Below are 18,130 nucleotides of genomic sequence, written 5' to 3'. Positions count from 1 at the left end.
GCGAGCAGGGACCGTACATCTGTGAGCGCGGCCAGGCCCGTGGACATGCCCCACTGAGGTGACACACCCCTCTGTGCGTCTAGTAGACATTTTATTGATGTAAATTCACTCGCAGGTAACTTCTGACACTTTGACTGGGCACGCAAGGAACACAGACTCGTACCGCACACGGGGGAGCCATCCGCACGCACATGGGGGTGCGGCCCCGCGAACACCTGCGTGCTTTCTGCACAGACGTGGCTCCAGAAGTCTTGGGCTCCCCACTGCAAACAGGCGCTCCTGTTTCCTCGACGGTCAGGCGCACAGTCCAGGAGCCGCAGGCCAGGTTCCTGCTCTGGACAAAAGCTCCTTGGGCCCCAGGGGCCCCTTGCCAAGTGGCCAGAGTCTGTCCCCACACTTCTGCCCCACCCGGCAGGCAGGCGTCCGCTGCACATCTCTGCTCAGACCCGCTGACAGGACACGAAGGAGCTCTAGTTGCATTTATTACATTAACAGGGCAAAGGGGCGTTCTCTAGAATACGGTGACTATCACAGGGCTCAGGCAGATAAGACGCCACAGGAAACAAAGAAATGATCATTGTTGTGAAGTTACTAGCCAGCGCTCTTCCCGAAGCCACCAGAAGGCCAAGGCAGGAGCCTCCCTGAGCCCGGCCTCCAGGCAGCCCCTCCACATGGTCTCCGGTGCAGCCGGAACCGGAACCGCCCCCACCCCCACCCCCCACCTTGCGTCAGTTTCGCTACACAGGCCCCTTTCCCTTTGTGTTCCTTATTTTCTTTCTCAGCTACCAAATGGGCTTAAACCACAGGTGTGGGTGTCCCTTCGTGAGAGTGTCCATCTGTCCCAGCCCCCTTCCCCCCAACGGCTCATGATACAATCTGCTCGCAGCCCCGCTCCGCTGCTGGAGACCCTCAAGGGCGCGCCGTCTGCCAGGAGCAGCGGGGACAGGCTAGCCGTCGTACCAGTCCAGGAAGAGCAGGGAGAAGGAGCACATCACCAGGAAGAAGAGGACCCACACGCGGAAGCCGGCGTTGTTTTTAATGGCCTGGGGCGGGGGGGGGGGGGGGCAGTAGCTCAGGGATTTGCGTCACCAGGGATTTTTGCTTTCAGAAGCACTCTCCCTCCACTGGGCTGTAGGTGCACTGCTGGGCCTTTGCTTACCGTAGTCACTCGGCAGGACCACAGAGTGGGTTTAGAATCCATCAGCAAAAAGGTATTTCCCTTACCCGCTGGCCCTCACTCAGAGATCCTGCGCCTTTCTCCCAAGAAACACCCAGAAATGGCCCACGCGTGTCCCAGGGTTAAAGCCACACACCCGACCGGCCACGGTCCCCCAACAGTACAGTGGCAGTGGTGGCCCATCAACCCAGCCCAAGCCCCACGCTCAGAGGACAGAGTCCGCTCGACAGAGCCCACTGTGGTGGCCCCCAAAAAACAGGGACCAGGGCCCTGGCCCTCGGGGTGGGGCAGGGGCGCTCAGCAAGCTTCTCCAGCAGCGCCCACCCCTGGACTGAGGGAGCTGGTCCGGCCCTTGCCAACAGTGACCTCATGCGCCTCAAGTGGCTCCTCTGGAGGCCGGTGAGTCACAGCTCTTGGTAACGGCGGGGGCCCAGGGTTTGGTGGGGGTGGAAATGGGACCGTCCGGCGCCATCAGGTGGGGAGCCCTGGGGGCTGGGCTCCAGCAAGGCGGTCAGGCCGCCCCGACTCGGTGCCACACTGGGGAGGCCTGGGGGGCCCAAAAGTTCTCACCTCTCTGATGTCTTCATTACCCTCCTTGATATTCTCGGTTGCCCCGACAACTAACTGGTGAATGCTGTCGATCTCGGCTTCCTGGGGAAGGAGAGTGACAGGTAGACCCAATCTCTGTCTCCTTCCCCAAGCGTACAGACATCAGAAGCCACCAGCTGCCACTTAACGAAGGGCCGGGACTTTACAAATATGAGCCCGTGAGTCCTCATGGTGCCCCGAGGGGTAGGCAGCAGCCCCGTTTTGCAAAAGGGAAACTTAGGGTTCAGAGAAGTTCGGTAACTTGCCCGAAGTCACAGAGCAACCAGGCAGCAGGACCAGGACTAGAACCCAGGGCCTGTGCCCCCTTCCACCCCCAGCTGCGACCTGCGGTGCCACGCGCCGGGCAGGAAGGGACGAACACGAGAGCTGCCGACTACACGGTAGCCACCACAGGCCAGGGCCTCCCCCTCTGGTCTCTACTCTTTCTGACGTCCAGAGACGTAAGCTTCCACACACGTGTGCTTTAAAACACATGCTAGAGAAGAAAGGGCTAAAATGTACACACATTGGCTCCCACGTACTGAGAGGCTGCCCTGAGCCAGGCGGGGGCCTGGTACCTCTAGGCCAGCTCTGAGCGCGAGGCAGGGGACACCCGACCCGTGCCGTGGAGGGCACCCCGGGTCGGAGGCAGCCCGTCTGACCCTGCTGGCCTCTGAGCGCTCCTCCCAGGCGCAGCTGCCTCTAGAAACAAGGCGTGTGCCCTGACACGGACCGCTGGCCTTGCTGGTTTAGGTTTAGGTGCTAAGTGAAGAGTTCCTTCAGTGTGCTATTAAAAAGGACAGCCCTACGAGCCTGAACTCGCAAACTGTTCGGCCTCGTGGCTGTGAGGTTTAGGGCAGGTTTTGTGAGTGGGGTATCTTAAGCCAACTAGCCCAGTTTCACACAACGGAGCCAAATGATTCTGTCTTTGAAACCCTTCCACGGTCTGCGGATGCGCCAAACAATCAGGTCTGTAACAGTTTTGCCAGTTACTGGCTAGAGGAATTTTAGCGGGGGAGGCAGGTACAAGTAACATGAAAATCCTCTCACGGGAACAATCCTGTCTGCTGTGTGGACGTGACAGCTGAGGGCACGGACCTGGCGTTCGGAGAGGGCCGAGTCTGGGCTCGTAAAGGTCGGCTGAGAAGCTACCACCAGCAGGCGTTGTGCCGGATGCTTCCTGTGGGTTATCTCTGAGCCTTACAACGGCCCTGCAAGGGTCACTCCACTTTACAGACGGGCAAACCGTAGCTGGGAGGCCACCCTGGTTACCCGAGGGCATCCAGAACGAAGATCTACCTGACTCCTCTCACCACGTGTCCCACTGCACGCTCGCGGTGAGCACTCGGTCTGGCCTGGGCCGGCCAGTGGGTCCAGAGCAGAGAGCTCCCCGCCACGCACAGCGGCGGCACCAGGGGGACGAGAGGCCCTCCCCCGAGGAGCCCTCTGAGTGCCCACTGGCCAAGGCACACGGCTCTGGGTGCTCGGCTGCAGAGATCAGGCAACCTCTCGGGAAATACCCGGACTTCACAGTATATTCTTTTAAGCCAGAACTTTAAACGATAATTTTTTTTCTTTCTTACCTGTTGTAAAACCTTCTCTGTGAATATCTCTTGGAGTCTGGAAATTTCAACCACTCTCCCTTCGATTTGCCTTCATTAAAAAAGAAAAAAAAGTCACAGACAACCATTAGTACTTGGTAGTCCTAACAAGAATGCTACACATTTCTAAAGGGACCGTCTAAGTGAGAAATGGAGGGGACACCACCACAGCCTCCAGAGAGGGAGGGGGCGCCATGTCGGGCTCAGGAAAGGAGATAGACATTTTACTTCCTGACTCTCCGTTGAAGTCTCTCAGCTTGGGGGCGTGTACCACAATTTAGAAACCTGCCCTCCCCTCTCAGCTGACCCACTGTGCCCCTGCCTTGGAGTCCGCACCCCTGGTTACAAAAGACAGTCTTCTAGAAGGCCTGTACCCAATCTAGTAACCACAGTAACATGGTGGGGATTCAAAAGAAACCACCAGAATGTGCTGACAACTCAACTTTGTTACTGCTCAGTAGGTTGAAGGAGAGCATATTTGTCACTCAAACCGACTTCCTGTTGAAAGGAAAAACTATGATTCCATCTGAAAAATATGTCTGGGTTCAGCAACCAAGTGTCTGAGCTTCTCCCTGTTTCAGGGCCAGCAAGGGCGCCCCCGGGGGTGGGCTGGGGGCTGGAGTAGGTCTAGAAATGGGGACGGCTGAGCTCCCAGCCCAGGAGGCCGCTCTTAAGGGCAGGAGGCGGCCACTCCTCCCAGAGCTTCTAGGCGCGGGAAGGGAGAGCGAAGCGGATGGGGCCAGGGACGATGAGGGCGGAGTCTCAGGGCAAGGACCAGGAGGCCCACAGAAGAAGGGCGAAGGCCACAGAAGAGCACGGGAGCTGTCAGAGGGAAACTCCTGCAGGCGGAATCCCCAGGGCTCTGTGGGTACAGCGCCAGGATGCGTTTTCTTTTGGGATGAGCCCACAATGCAGCGGCAGGGTTTCTGTGCCCTGCAAAATCCCAGGCCTCCCGTTCGGATGGTTCAAACGTTCTCCGGGAAACAGGCCCCAAGCGCTTCCCCTAGAGGGCCGGCCAGCGATGGTTCACATGGGCGAACACAGCCACTTGCCTTTGGTGCTGCCGACCCCTTTGCTGCGGGAGCAGAGAGACCCTGGCAGAGCCAAGTGCAGGAGGCTGCCCCGGCCAGCGGTTCTTCACGAGGCCCCCATCTCACTGGGGAGTCATGAGGTGCAAACAGCCCCCACATGGGGCACTCAGTATCTGGTGCAATTTGCAGTCACTGGGAGCAGCACGTGGGGGGGGGGACCTCCCACGGGCCCACAAGCTGAGGGGAGTCAATAAAGTTGGGCAGCTGCCTCGACCCCCGAATGGCTCAAGGTGTGGGGGGGTGCTTGTGGCCAGGGCCACAAGTGGATGCCGGGGCCCCAAAGTTAGTCAAGTTCCCAGTTTCTGGGAAAGCTATCACATAGGCCATCAGCCCAGAGAAACCACATACACACCTCACTTCATCAAACAGGCTGTTCATTTCACCAATTAGGCGCTGGTTTTCTTGTTCAAACTGCAAGGAAAGAAACACATTAAGGATGATGTCATACTCAAAACAACACAGCCAAAGGCAAGCATCTAGCAAGGCGTCTGCACAGAGATCTTTGATCTGCCCGCTAAGGATCGCCACTGAGTCCCTCTTTCCGGCATCAGCATGACAACATCCCTGTGGCTAGACCTGTCCCCGCCTGCAAGCCGCCCTGATGCTCGCGAAGGTGAGCCACGGAGGCGCGGGCGCCCTGTCATCCTGCCCCTGCTCCCTTCCGGCTCCCACGGGCCTGAGCTGCTGGCCTCTGGGCCCGTCCGTTTTAAGTGGAGCAGTGAGGCCCAGCAGCTTAGCTGGGAGCCACGCTTGGCCAGCCCACCACCACAGGAGCAGGGGTCTGGGGTCCAGAGGAGCTGTCCTGCCAGGGCTCAGGCTGGAGACCAGGCTTCAGGACTCGGTCTGGGTGAGATGCCACCCTGACACGGGGGAGCTCGCCAGAGCCCAGGTGACTGTGGAGCAGACAGCTGCTCTCCCGGCCCTTCTTGCCGACTTGACCCTGGCCCAACAAAAGGATGGCGTGTCTGAAGCTTCGCCATGGTGTGGGGCCAGATGATATCCTCCCCCCAACCTACAGGACCAAGGACCCTTCCTTCGCATGCCCACTCAACCCACAACTCCTCGCCCATGTCCCACAGACCCAGCTCCAAGGCCACCTCCTCCGTGACCTATGTTGGGCCCCTGAGCTTGAAGCTGTTTCTAATTTTTCTAACCTTGGCCTAGCACCTTCCGAACATCTCTTAGGAGATCTTAGGCCCTGTCATAAGCATGTCCCAAATGCCCCGTGTGACTAGGAGCTGGCTGAGGGTGGGAACCATGTCAAACCCGACTTGGAAAGGACCGCACGCCCATTCTTCCTTTCACATCTGTTAAAGCTGCAGCTATGTCCACAGCTACTTTTGGAGACACTGTCCGTGCCAGGCGCTGCATGGGGAGCAAATGGAAGCAAGCTCTCGCCATCCGGAGGATTTGCCATCCGACTGAAGATCCGGCTACCCCTTGCCCAGTAAAACAGCAGAGGGAAGAGAAAATGCTTATGGAAGTCACAACGGTCACCAAGGCCGTGCTGAGCATGTCACATGCAGGGACCCACGGTCTCCCTGCCGCCCCATCTGGCTCCCACTTCACGGGGAGGGAAGGAGCTGTGCTCGCTCACCTCTGCACCTGCCCACCCTGCTCCCTTTGCTACACCTCCTCACCCCTCCCTGCGTTTCCCCGTCCTCCCCTTGTGCTTCGCTCACTCTCACTCACTGGACACGGTGGGGGGGGGGGGTCATTTCCTCCTCTCATGTCCCTCCAGCCCTCCATGTGGGTGCCTTCCGTCCTGTCGCCACACCCTTGCTGCACCCATTCCTTCCCTGGCACCTAAGCTCTGCCCTCATCGTCTTTCAGTCTCTTCCAGTCTGTCCCCCAGTCCTCGGTCAGAGCAATCTAAGATGCTGGTCACATCACACCGCACCACACCGGCCCCGTCCCGTGGCCCTGCAGATCAGCGCAGAGATGCGGCCTTCTCCTGGAGCTTGCTGCCCACCCTCAGCACAGGCTAGCTGAGAGCTGATGGGAGTTCCCCAGCTGGTCCCTCGAAAGCCAGCCCAGCACCTTCCTAGTGACCAGACACATCAGGCAGAATTCATCACCTTCCTCCATCTCCTCTTGTAAAAAGCTCCTCTGCACTTGGCCCATCGCTACATTTCTTGCCCCTACTGGGGCATCTTCCCTCCTGGGGTGGGCCCTTCCCCTCTGGCGCCCCCATCGCAGGGCAGGGCCTGACACGCTCCAGGGCACCAGTCCCCAGCCCTGCTGCTTGTCCAAACACAAAGACACCTCCACTCCGAGACCCCAGACCCACTGGGTCAGAAGACTGGGGTTGGGGGGGCGAGCACAGCTTGCAGAGGGGCAGATATGCTGGGGAAGCGTCTGAAGGGCCGCCCCAGCCCCCGGCGGTGGGCTGCCTTGCTGGCTGCCCCCACGGTACCCAGACGGCCCTTCTCATTATACATGGAGCAGGCTGTTTAAGGGAATAAAAACTTCACTTTTGAGTTTGAAGGTATCGGCTCTGTTAACAGTTACTTAAGAGACCAGTATTTGGGGCGCCTGGGTGGCTCAGTCATTGAGCGTCTGCCTTCGGCTCGGGTCGTGACCCCAGGGTCCTGGGATCAAGCCCCACATCGGGCTCCCTGCTCTTCGGGAAGCCTGCTTCTCCCTCTCCCACTCCCCCTGCTTGTGTTCCCTCTCTCGCTCTGTCAAATAAATAAAATCTTAAAAAAAAAAAAAAAAAAGAGTCCAGTATTTAAGGAAAATTACAATTACTTAGCATGTAGGTACTAATTTACTTTCAAGAATTCTCCCAGGTACTACTCAGGGTTTCATGTACTTATTTTTGCAGGGGGCATTTTCTCATTTTTCTAACGACAAAATATGGCCCTGTCCTTTTAAGTCCTCAGCCCTTTATGCTTTTTAAACTGTTCCTAAGCAAGATTAAGTAGGGGTGTGAGGTGGTTTATTATTACTGGAATGTCCCCTGGGAACAAAGCTCTCTGTTTCCTCCCCAAGTCCAGGGCACGTGGCCCCCGCCGCACCTCCTTTAAGGCCTCCAGGTAACTGTTACTTCTGCAGGACTCCTGTCAGCAGCGATCAGGAGTGGGACCGGATTCTGGCCCTGACTTCCTTTCAACCCCTGGGTTCTTAAAGCCACCGAGAAGTACCCAGTCCCTGGAGGAAGTGAGAGAAACAAATGCCTCAAGGGATCAAGCAGCCATAGGGCTGAGGAGAGAGCTTTGCCGAGGCCAAGACCTTCAGGGAAAGAGGCCTCCATTTGGGGGTGGGAGTTACAATGACACCGTGTTTCCAGAAACAACAAAACCTATTTCCCACAGCCAAGTGCAAGGTAGTCACTTCATAGACCTGGCAGGGCTCAGGTAGATCGGGTACTGGCCAGGCTGCTGACAACATTCACTTGCACCAGATCTCAGGGTGGTTTCCGATGCTGTCGCGGTGGCAAACCCGAATACCTCACGTCTCATCTGCTGATAAGACAGGGAGCGACAAATGCTGGCTGGCAGGGGCAGGCGGTGGACTGCTTGGGACTTCAGTGAGCCAGCCCCTGTGGCCTCGCAGCAACTCCCTGGATAACCCTGGACCAGTCACTGGCTTCTGTCTGGACAGTCATGTGACAGGGCTTCCTTGTAAACAGGGGTGGTGAGGATGCAGGGGTGGTGAGGATGCGAGGGTGGGGAGGAATGGCTCCTCTACTTTCTAAGCTGTATGCCCTTGGGCAAATAACTTTCCTGTGCCTCTGTCTTTGTCACTGGGATGATAATAGTACTTAATTAGCAGCTGTTAAGAGGAAGATGTGCTAATACATGTAAGTTGCTTACAAAATGCATGGCACACAGGAAGCCCTCACTAAGTGCTCATTGTTATTATTAATCTCTCTGGGAGTGAGATTCCAGATACGCAAAATGAGTCATGAAATGCTCTGAAGGCCCCTTCCACCTCTCTGGTTTCAAACTTTAGAGGGCCGCTGTGTCTCCAGGTCATCTCACTCTCCCCAGCATGAGAAACGCTCACACAACATCTGTCCCCCACAGGGACGGGGACGTCACAAGGTGCAGGGCCTGGGCTCCACGGTCAGCACCAAGGACAGGGGTACCCACAAGGCCCCAGGAAGGCAAACCCGCCTGGTCTAAGATACACGTCACCCATCTCTGTGAGGCACTGGAAAGGGGGACGTGCGGCCTGCATGATGGGTAAGGTGGACAAGAAGGGCCCGAGAGGCATGAGAGTAGCCAGACTGTCTTTGTGGGCCTCCTGCCATGGCTCCTTCCACTCCATACTGTTTGCTCTCAGCACAGACACGATGCCCCCAGCAGCCTCCCCCTGACCCCTCAACCACAGTGGTAGGCACCACATTTAAAGGTCTAGGCCTTGGGAGCTCTCCATAAAATGGGGCCTGCAACAGTCCCCACCACATGGGGCGGCACACATAATAAACGTGGAAGTGCTCAGAGCAGTACTTGGCATGTGGTGTGTGTTACATGCGTGTTAGGCAGTATTATTTAACTGCTTTATTCCATTTAGAAGTCAGTTAGACTTCCAAATAGGGGGCCCCAAAAGGGTTTATAATCTGGTTTAAAGGATGCAAATCCACATTGTGAATACATTGTTACAGAAATCCTTTTCTAATCTAATCCTTTTTACTATAGTTTTAAAAAGAAAATCACTCGTACAAAGGCCTTTGAGTATAAAATGAGGCCAGAAGAGGTTATTTGCGTTGCAAAGACGCAAGAGCAGCTAACTGAACCGAAGACTATGAACCCACAGGGGCTCAGCCTAGAAAGCAGTCTGCCCCCCTGGCCCAGGACCTCTCAGGAGTCTTCAGATGTGATTTATCTGTGCCCAACAGCTTCATCCTCATGGCTCTGTGACCCTCCCCTCCCTCCTCACACCTCTGCCCCCGTGAACCTGAAACCTCCCCAGGGTGTGGACCTCAGCTCTCAGCTGTGTGGTGCCCTGATTCTACCAACAACTCTTGCCATGAGCGTGGCCACAGATCGAAAGCCTTGCCAGCCAGGCACCTGGGGCTTCCAGGGGCTACCACAGGGGACAGGGGCTAGGGACAGCTTCCATGTAGGTTTAAGAACAGAAGTCATAGGGCGCCTGGGTGGCTCAGTCGTTAAGCGTCTGCCTTCGGCTCAGGTCATGATCCCAGGGTCCTGGGATCGAGTCCCACATCGGGTTCCCTCCTCGGCGGGAAGCCTGCTCTCCCTCTCCCACTCCTGCTGCTTGTGTTCCTGCTCTCGCTATCTCTGTCTCTGTCAAATAAATAAATAAAATCTTTTAAAAAAAAAAAAAGAACAGAAGTCATAAGCACATCTTTAAAAATTATGCTAAGGAATACATCAATACATGCAGGTGGTTTCACTTGAGGCAAGTGAAATGAATGCAGGCTTAGAAAAGGAGGTATTTTCTCTATGTAACATCAGAAAACAATTTGGTTTCACTCAGCCTGACCACAAAACATCTGCTTATATTAACGCAAACGTTAATATACCTGCATCATGGGTTATAAATGGAAATTTACTGTGCAAATCATGTAACACTCTGCAACCATTTTGGAACATGTAACAACTGCTCCTATGGGTGAAATAATGAATTAAATTGATATTAGAGAGCTTAACTCATTATTTCACCCTGAGGAAAAATTCCAAAACAATGATTATGAATTATGACCAAAATCTGCTGCAACCCTTTCCAATTTAAAACCAATAGTGCCCTGCTTCTTTCTCTTCATGTTTAGGGTTGAGCCTGTTAAGTAAGATTTGGGTTGGCCAGACTGTTAGATATGGAACTTAGCTATCATTTCCAATTAAGAGAGAGGTTAACTGAACATTAAATAGGCGGCCATCAAAGTTCTGAACATCATATCCCTCTGCCCAATCCACTTGCAGGAACACAATACAAATTAGGGAGGTCTTGCCGGTTCCGATGGCCTCAGTCACCAGTACTGGGAACCCGAAATAACTAGCATTATTGGGAATGGTCAGTAGCATGTTTACAGTGACTCAGGACGGGACCAGGAAGTGGAAGCACGGGGCATCAGCAGTCATCATGCACAGAAAAGCTTAATGACGGGAATCTTTATTCCTCCTCTGCATTGGCTAAATCCCGTTCCGGAGATGTGCCGTGAGTGCGGATGTGCACGGGGGCTGACACCGGCCGAGCAGCTCCCATGGGCCCTGCGCGCTGCTGGGTACTCTTCCACAAGCTACTGCATTCCCAGCAGTTCTGTGGGGTGGTGATTCTTGCCACACGCAAGTTCACTGAAGCTAATTTTCCTGCCCCAAATTACACAGACAGTAAGTGATACAAAGAGGATTTGTAACCGACTCTGTCGAGTCCCTGAGCCCACGCACTTTCATCATCTCTCACTGGGATGGGGCATCAGTAGATTACAGACATCCTGGCTGCCAGCCTTCCTCTGGTCCACCCCAGCATGCGTCTAGAGGCTTCTAAAGGTCATGCATTGGCAAAGGTTAACAAACTTCTGCTGCTCACCACTACCCACAGGAGAAAGGCAAACTTCTCTGGCAAACAACTGACTCTTATTCTAGCTACCTCACTTATGAAGTGTATAAAAGGAAAGAAAAAAGCCTTAAACAGAAGGTAAATTCTGCTTATGTACAAATCATTCAAGAGACAGAGCTATGCATATTTTTTCTCCAGCAAAGAAATGCGGTCCTGTTACATTATTTGGGGGAACATGAAATCATTATTTTCATTAATAAAATTCTGTACAAACTGAAGAGAAACTGAGATTTTAAGAAACTTCCGCCATCATCTGGCTATAAAAGAAGGGAGTATGATCTAACTGTCCTTCACTTTCATTGGCTGGCTCCCCTGCCTCAGCCTGCCTCTCTGCGGAGCATCCCCAGGGTGATGTCCTTTGCCTCGCTCCTCTCTCCCCGGGATGAACTGTTTCAAACATCAGCAGTAGGATGCCTCCCATATTCACGTCTCTAGCCTGAGCCTCGAATCCCACTGCCCACCAGACACTTCCGATGGATGTCCCAGAGGCGCCCCAAACACACACCTGTCTAAAATGAAATTCGGCATCCCCTGCCCCACCCAGCCTGCTCTCCCTTCTGACTGCCAGCACTTTTTCCCAAGTCAGAAAACTCCAGGCTCCTCCTCCCAGTCCAGTCCAGTCCACTACCCTGCACCTCTCTCATCTCTGCCTCCACAGCTGTGCCCTGACCGACCCCTCGTCACCTCCCGACTACCTGGAATCCACACTGCAGTCTTTCCTTAGCCACCCTCCACATTCGAGGCTTCTGGCTCCCACGTCTGCTGGGCCTGGGGGGCACGGAGCACCTACTCAAAGTCAGAGGGTGCATCCTGGAACCTGGGAGAATCTGGAGGAAGGCAGGGGCCTGGCAAGCCACTTAAAGTTGACTTATTAGTTACTTAACTAAGAATTACTTTTGCCCGTAAAAAACAAAGACAGCTCTGCTGGTTTTTCCAAAACATATACCACAGGCTCTGAGGGTGTCCCCAAAGCAAGTCCTAGGCAAGTCACAGCTAATAGGACTATCACCGCAACCAGTTTTGTGCTTCTAAGGGGCTGATTTTAAAGAGGAACCACTCGTCTGGGGCGGGGAGTAAATGTTTGTGAAACCATATTGTATATAAAATACATACAAAACGCCCCTGAGCTGCAGTCCCCACCCACGTGACCCCTTGATGCCGCTGGGAGTGTGGCAGGCACCCCTCAGTCCCCTCCGCACACGTGTAGCTGTGACCCGAGCGTCGCGCCCTGGCCGGTCTCTTCCAGCCCGTGCAGCACAGCTGTGTTGCCACTCCGAAGGGGGAAGGCTGGGGGACCTTGTGAGCACTTGCTGTGTGCCTGGCCCCGTGACGCATGACCCTCCTGGTCGGCTCACTCAGGCATGAGCCCCACCGTGGGTCTGGCTCGGAGAAGAAAGAGCAAGTCTGGAGAGCAGGAAGATTCTGAGTCAGCGCTCCACCCCTGGCCGCCGATGTTCAAGAGAGCGGCCCGGCGCACCTGCCACCCTCGCGGGGCCCCGCCTGCAGACCCTCGCGTGTGCCATGCTCAGTGGAGCCCGGGAGGATGGCCATGTCAGTTTGCCACACGGCTCCAATACCGGCTACGCTCCCTTAGACCACCGGATCCCCCCAGGGGCTCCCGTGGACTGTGATACACGGAAGAGTGCAGGGTTTGCAGCCAGGGCTCAGGCCACAGGACGTGGCTTGGCTGTACTCGCCCTCTGGCCTTGGAGGGCTTTAGAGGTTTGGTGCCTTATTTTTTCCAAAGGTACAGAGGGATATTCCTGCTTCACTGGACTGTTACAAAGATTAAATAAGACAACATATGTAAAAGGCCTGGCATATAGGGGACATTCATGAGTATACATAATAGCAGTAATAACTTGAAGTGAGATTGTTCTAGTAATGCTTACTGATGATCCTGCCCATAGTTCTTATATGACACTCACCAAAGGCGCTCATCGTTCGAACACCATTCTAGGCTCTGGGAATATGGCCACAAAAACAGACAAGTTCCTGTTCTCGTGGAGGGATGAGGGAATAAAGTGGGGGGTACAGGGACAGAGTGGCTGGGGGCCTCTGCAGGCTGGGTGGTCGGGAGGGCGTCTCTGAGAACACAACAGTTGAGACCTGCAAGGTATGAAGACAACAGTGGAGAGAAAGAGTCTGGCAACACAGACGCCACAGACTCCAAGAGGCTCAAGGCCAGGATGAGACTGGATCCCTTTCTTACTTGACAGAGCTTTTGGCTCAGAGCTCTACTGCCTCTCTTCTGGAACAGGAGCTTTAGGTTAGGAATTGGGGAACTGAGGATTAGTAAGCTCTACCACTTGTTAACTAGAGCACTTTGGGCCAGACACTTTACCGCTTTTTGCCCAAGTTAAAAGGAGATGGTGATGCACCACCACCTCTGAGCCTGACTGTTAAGAGAATCACGGAGAAGATGATCCCAGCAAAGTTCCGTCCCCCGTCAACTGCTGCACCAGCTAAGGTGTTGTCACTTGTCAGGGATAGCCAATGAAATGCGCCAAGTGGGAGCCGGGTTGCCAGGTCCGTAGGCAGAGGACAGTGTCTCGCCAGGGCCGCGCTAGGAAACACCTGCTCCCCGCCCCAGGAAGACGGATTCCATTTGGCTCGATCACACCAACGTCTGAAGTATACATAGACACTGCTGTAAATGAGCTGGCAGGCGCTCTTGCCAGAACTATCGGTTTCCTTTTGAAACTCACCCAGAGAGGACAGCCTACGACTGGCAACTAGACCTTAGCAGTTAAGGTGTTACTCTTCATTTTTCGGTCATTACTTATGCGTTCTCCACATTAGCATGACACCAGCAATTCAAACAATTAAAAAGCACCACAGCAGTAATTATAAAAGAGCCATTTAGTCTGGAGGACTATTTTACTGCAGCTGAAAAGAAATCTAACATTAGTAAAATTATTCCAAGGCAATTTCTTCTTCAATTACACTACTGCAAATTTAAAACTTATGAAAAGCATATTAAGAATTAGGAAATCAAGTGGAAAAGCTGTATCTAAAATATTTATTTATAACTTTTAAAACCTGGTATAACAGTCAGAGCAAGGGCATTTAGGATGACCTCCTAACTAACACCAGTTAGCAACACCTGACTGGGCAGAGAATAGCCTTACCATTTGTATTTCTTCTGGGGATAATTCATCGTCACCTTTGCCATCTCCCCAGGTGCCCAGTTCAGGTTGCGATTCAGCCGGAACTTTCTCTGTTAAAAAAAAAAAGAAGAAGAAGAAGAAGAAAAGCAGAAGGCAAAAAACTCAGTTTAGGAGGCTGGCTTGGGATGCAGGCACGTTGTGAACATGGGATGGAACGGGATCGTACAGCTTTGTCCACCTCCGGTTACTGAGGCGCCGCACCATGGTTCTCCTATCATGCTTAGACGTGTGCGTGTGTGCACATGTGCGTGCACATGAGTGTGCACTCGTGTGGGGGGAGAAGGCGCCTCACGCACAGGGTCAGTGCCACGGTGATCTCAGCAATGGTTGCAGACCAAAGGGACAGTCTTCAGAACCAGTCGTCAAGAGTATTTTACCTCGGGCGCCTGGGTGGCTCAGTTGGTTAGGCGACTGCCTTCGGCTCAGGTCATGATCCTGGAGTCCCGGTATCGAGTCCCACATCAGGCTCCCTGCTCAGCAGGGAGTCTGCTTCTCCCTCTGACCCTGCCCCCTCTCCTGCTCTCTCTCTCTCATTCTCTCTCAAAAAAATAAATAAAATCTTTAAAAAAAAGAGTATTTTACCTCAAACCACAAACTGACGCACTCACGCCCTCCCTCTGCTTTCCAAATACTGCTGAAGATATGGGTGTTTTCATTAAAAAAAAAAAAAAAAAAAAAAAATACAGGAAATGACAGACTGCTCCCTAATCCTATTTCTCTCCCAGAAGTAACTATACTGTCGGCACTTTGACTTGACCTAGTGCGTTCACATACACGCAGAGATGTAACTCCCTGCCTTCCCCCCATACTTCAGTCTAGAAACAGTATGGAGTTTTGTGGGTTAGCATACTGTTCTGAAACTTGCTGTTTATGACTTCACCATATCTCGGAGATTATCCTACGTCAGTCACATAGATCTGCTTCACTCTTTTAAGCTGCTGCGTAACATTCCATTGTAAGGACGCACTGTCCCTTACGTAGCTGTACCTCCACTGATAAACCTTGGGTTATCTGGGTTTCTCCCTAGTGTAATGGTACCGTGTGCCAGTCCATCCTTCGAGCGCTCTTTGGTGTACTCCAGGATAGGGACCTGAGCACGAACTGTGGACTGGAGGTGGAGGAACGCTTTACAGAACTTTTTGACTGCAACCACACAAACAGGTGATGGATACTTGATGAAGTGAACCAACCGCTCAGGTTCCCAGGAAGGGCTGTGCCACCCAGGACCATGCTAGAGAGGCCTGCCTGGCTCGAAGGGGGTGCGGAGGGAATAGGGGAGTGGATGGAAGGGATCTGCCCCTGGTGCACACTGTGACGGGGTCTCTCTTTCTAAAGGTGACTTTGCGTCTGATGTCTCGCCGTGCTTCTAGGCTTGTCAGGGGGCTGCCAAGTACTGCTTCTTTTTCTTTTCTTCCTCAACCTCAGGAAATTTCCCAGAGTGAGCTCAGCCCCACGAGATGGGCAAAAGTCCAGAGGTTTTTTTTTAAGACTAAGGGAAAAGAACGTATGATAGCACCAATTTAGAGAAAGCAATTTAGGCAAACCCTGTGTATAAGGTATTACCATTCCAAATGCATCATCACAAAAAAAGTCTATGTCATCCAGAACACTGTGCAAGTTTAAAATAAATGGCTATTTTTGCTAGAATTATATTTATAAAAAACATTTATATATAATTTATATATAATATACATGTAAATATAATACAACTCATATATAAAAGAGAGGCTGAAGGCACCCATAGAAACTGGTGAGCTGTTTTTCTGACAGGACATCTTTAGGTAGGAGCCTCTGCACTGTTAACTCACCCTACCTCCACCCCTAGAGCCCTCTGTTTCCTATGTGACCTCATTATGGCATCCACATCAAGCTTTCACTCTGATGTCAAGGATAAGAACACCAAAATTAGGAACACAGAAACGTCATTCACATCAGCTCCAAGGATAACTGAGCTCTGAGCCGGAACGTCCAATTTGCTAAGAGGATGCGTGCTCGGCAAGCTGCTGACCTCAGTAGCTGTCGGGGGCCACCCTGGCCTGCTGCCGCGAGGACCAGCTTGACATGCAGCACTCGTCACACCGTCCTCTGTGCAGCCCTCCCGTGGCCCAGCGCCAGGACCCGTGCAGGCCCTCTGCCTGGCTGGGCCCCACCCGCCTTGCCCGCTGGAGGCCCCGCACTCCAGCCCTTTCCATGCGCTGCCTACATGCCACCCCACTCCACGCTTTCTGGCCTCTGCATATTTACACATGCCATTCCCTCTGCCTAGAATAGTTTCCATTTTAGGTCCAGACTCACTTCTCAGGGCCTCTCCTCCTCAAGTCCCTTCTGACTGAACTCTGTTCTTCCCACCTGTGCCCTCTCTTAGGGCACTGCTCACTTTCTCAGGGGCTGGAATCTTGTCCTTCCCATCAACTGTGAGCTCCCTGAGGGCAGGAACCATGGCTCATTCAAGAAGCGTAGGAAGTATTCACAAATAACCAGACCCATCTTAACGCTAGGAGAAACCAGTGTAAGGAAACAAACTATAGATGGGTACATGAAGGGGGCGCCTGGGTGGCTCAGTTGGTTGAGCGTCTGACTCTCGATTGCAGCTCCAGTCATGATCTCATCGTCATGAGATCAAGCCCCCGTTGGGCTCCGTGCTCAGTGGGGAGTCTGCTTCAGATTCTCTCTCTGCTCCTCCCCTACTCCCAGGTCGTTCCCTCTCTCTAATATAAATAAAATCTTAAAAAACAAAAAACAAACAACGGGTCCATGCAGACCCTGTGCTGGCATAGTAAGAATATGGAAGAAGGCGGCCTAAACATCTGACGAGGACAAAAGGGCTGTATGACCACAGAGCTGCTGGATACTGCTGACTAAATGAAAAGTAACCCAACCAGTGGCTTTTTTAAAAAACAGGAACATGGCAAGCTCTGCCTAGAACTATACCACCTAGTCCTATCCTGAAGTTCACGAGTTCCCTTACAGACCCACGAACAGGTAATAGATAAAGGTGGGATACAGCAATGGTAATAGCTTTCTTTTGGGAAAAAACAACAAAATTGAGGTATTTAAAAAAGATCTGTTATATATGCAGGAATTTGTCCAGACAGGAAATTGTGTACACTTTTAATATTCTGATTTTACAAGTCTTTGGGATTCCATGTAGCTAAGGAAAAGAGGACATAACAAGCATCACCAAATGATTTGAAGGAAAGGGTGGTCTGTGGAGTTGGGGGGCGGACAGTGAGGCTGAGCCGGCAGAAGCAGGCAGGTGCTAGGGTGCAGGGGAAAAGGCAGGAGAGCACTGGCCACAGGGCATCTCAGAGAGCATTCCAGGACCAAGATGGGGGTGGGGGAGTGTCTCAAGATGCAAGGAGAGCAGTAAGCAAAGGCAAACCAGTGACAACCTCACACCCTCCTCCCCACACCCCTAAAAGGTAGGTATCATCACCCCCATTTTAAAAATGGGGGAACTGGTGCTCAGAAGTGCCAGGAGGTGCTAGAGCTGGGACCATGACGGCCTCAGAAGAGACACTCTTCATACAATCCTGTCTCCTACGCGGGGGTCAGGAGCTAAACTGGAGAGCTCGCCCTTAATATCTGGTGGGCTGGCTGAGTCAGGAGACAACCTCGTGATCACAAAACAACAAATACTGACTTTAAGATAAAAATATAAATCGTGAAGAAGAGGGTTCTTTCATTTTGACGGTGTATTTCCTATTGCCCAGAGGCATGAGTTTCCTTCTACTTTAGGAAACACTTCCACAGCAACTAAAAGCAATCAGTGTTCCCGATCACCCTCCTCCCTCCTTTCGCTGTTTTCAGTGATGTACTGTTTCAGAGATTTATTGAGCATGTTCCATGTGTCAGGTGTTGTTGTGGGTGCTGGTGTTAGAGCAGTAAACAACACAGAAGCCCTGTCCCCACGGAACCTACGTTTTAGGAGGAGGGACAGATCGTCAAGAACATTCACAAGTAAAACAAACAGAA

The 18,130-nt window shown here is 52.9% G+C and overlaps 1 protein-coding gene across 3 annotated transcripts in view; it reads right to left on the bottom strand.

The window, feature by feature from the left end:
* Nucleotides 1-72: 72 nt before the first annotated feature.
* Nucleotides 73-18,130, bottom strand: part of STX18 (syntaxin 18) — a 117,618-nt gene continuing 99,560 nt past the window's right edge. For all 3 annotated transcript variants that reach the window (XM_064584259.1, XM_045881501.3, XM_064584260.1), the window contains 5 exons: nucleotides 14,117-14,205; nucleotides 4,810-4,868; nucleotides 3,349-3,418; nucleotides 1,748-1,828; nucleotides 73-1,043 (listed from right to left, as the gene is read on the bottom strand). In XM_064584259.1, coding sequence (XP_064440329.1) covers nucleotides 948-1,043; nucleotides 1,748-1,828; nucleotides 3,349-3,418; nucleotides 4,810-4,868; nucleotides 14,117-14,205 — 395 coding nt within the window. In that variant the 3' untranslated portion in view covers nucleotides 73-947. The remainder of the gene's footprint in view (nucleotides 1,044-1,747; nucleotides 1,829-3,348; nucleotides 3,419-4,809; nucleotides 4,869-14,116; nucleotides 14,206-18,130) is intronic.

The sequence above is a fragment of the Mirounga angustirostris genome, unplaced genomic scaffold (assembly GCF_029215605.1).
Source record: "Mirounga angustirostris isolate CCGP_5_RB_7025 unplaced genomic scaffold, mMirAng1.0.hap1 SCAF_2, whole genome shotgun sequence".
In the NCBI taxonomy this organism is placed as follows: Eukaryota; Metazoa; Chordata; class Mammalia; order Carnivora; family Phocidae; genus Mirounga; species Mirounga angustirostris.
The sequence above is the reverse complement of the archived record's forward strand: the minus strand, read 5'-3'. Positions and strand labels throughout refer to the sequence as shown.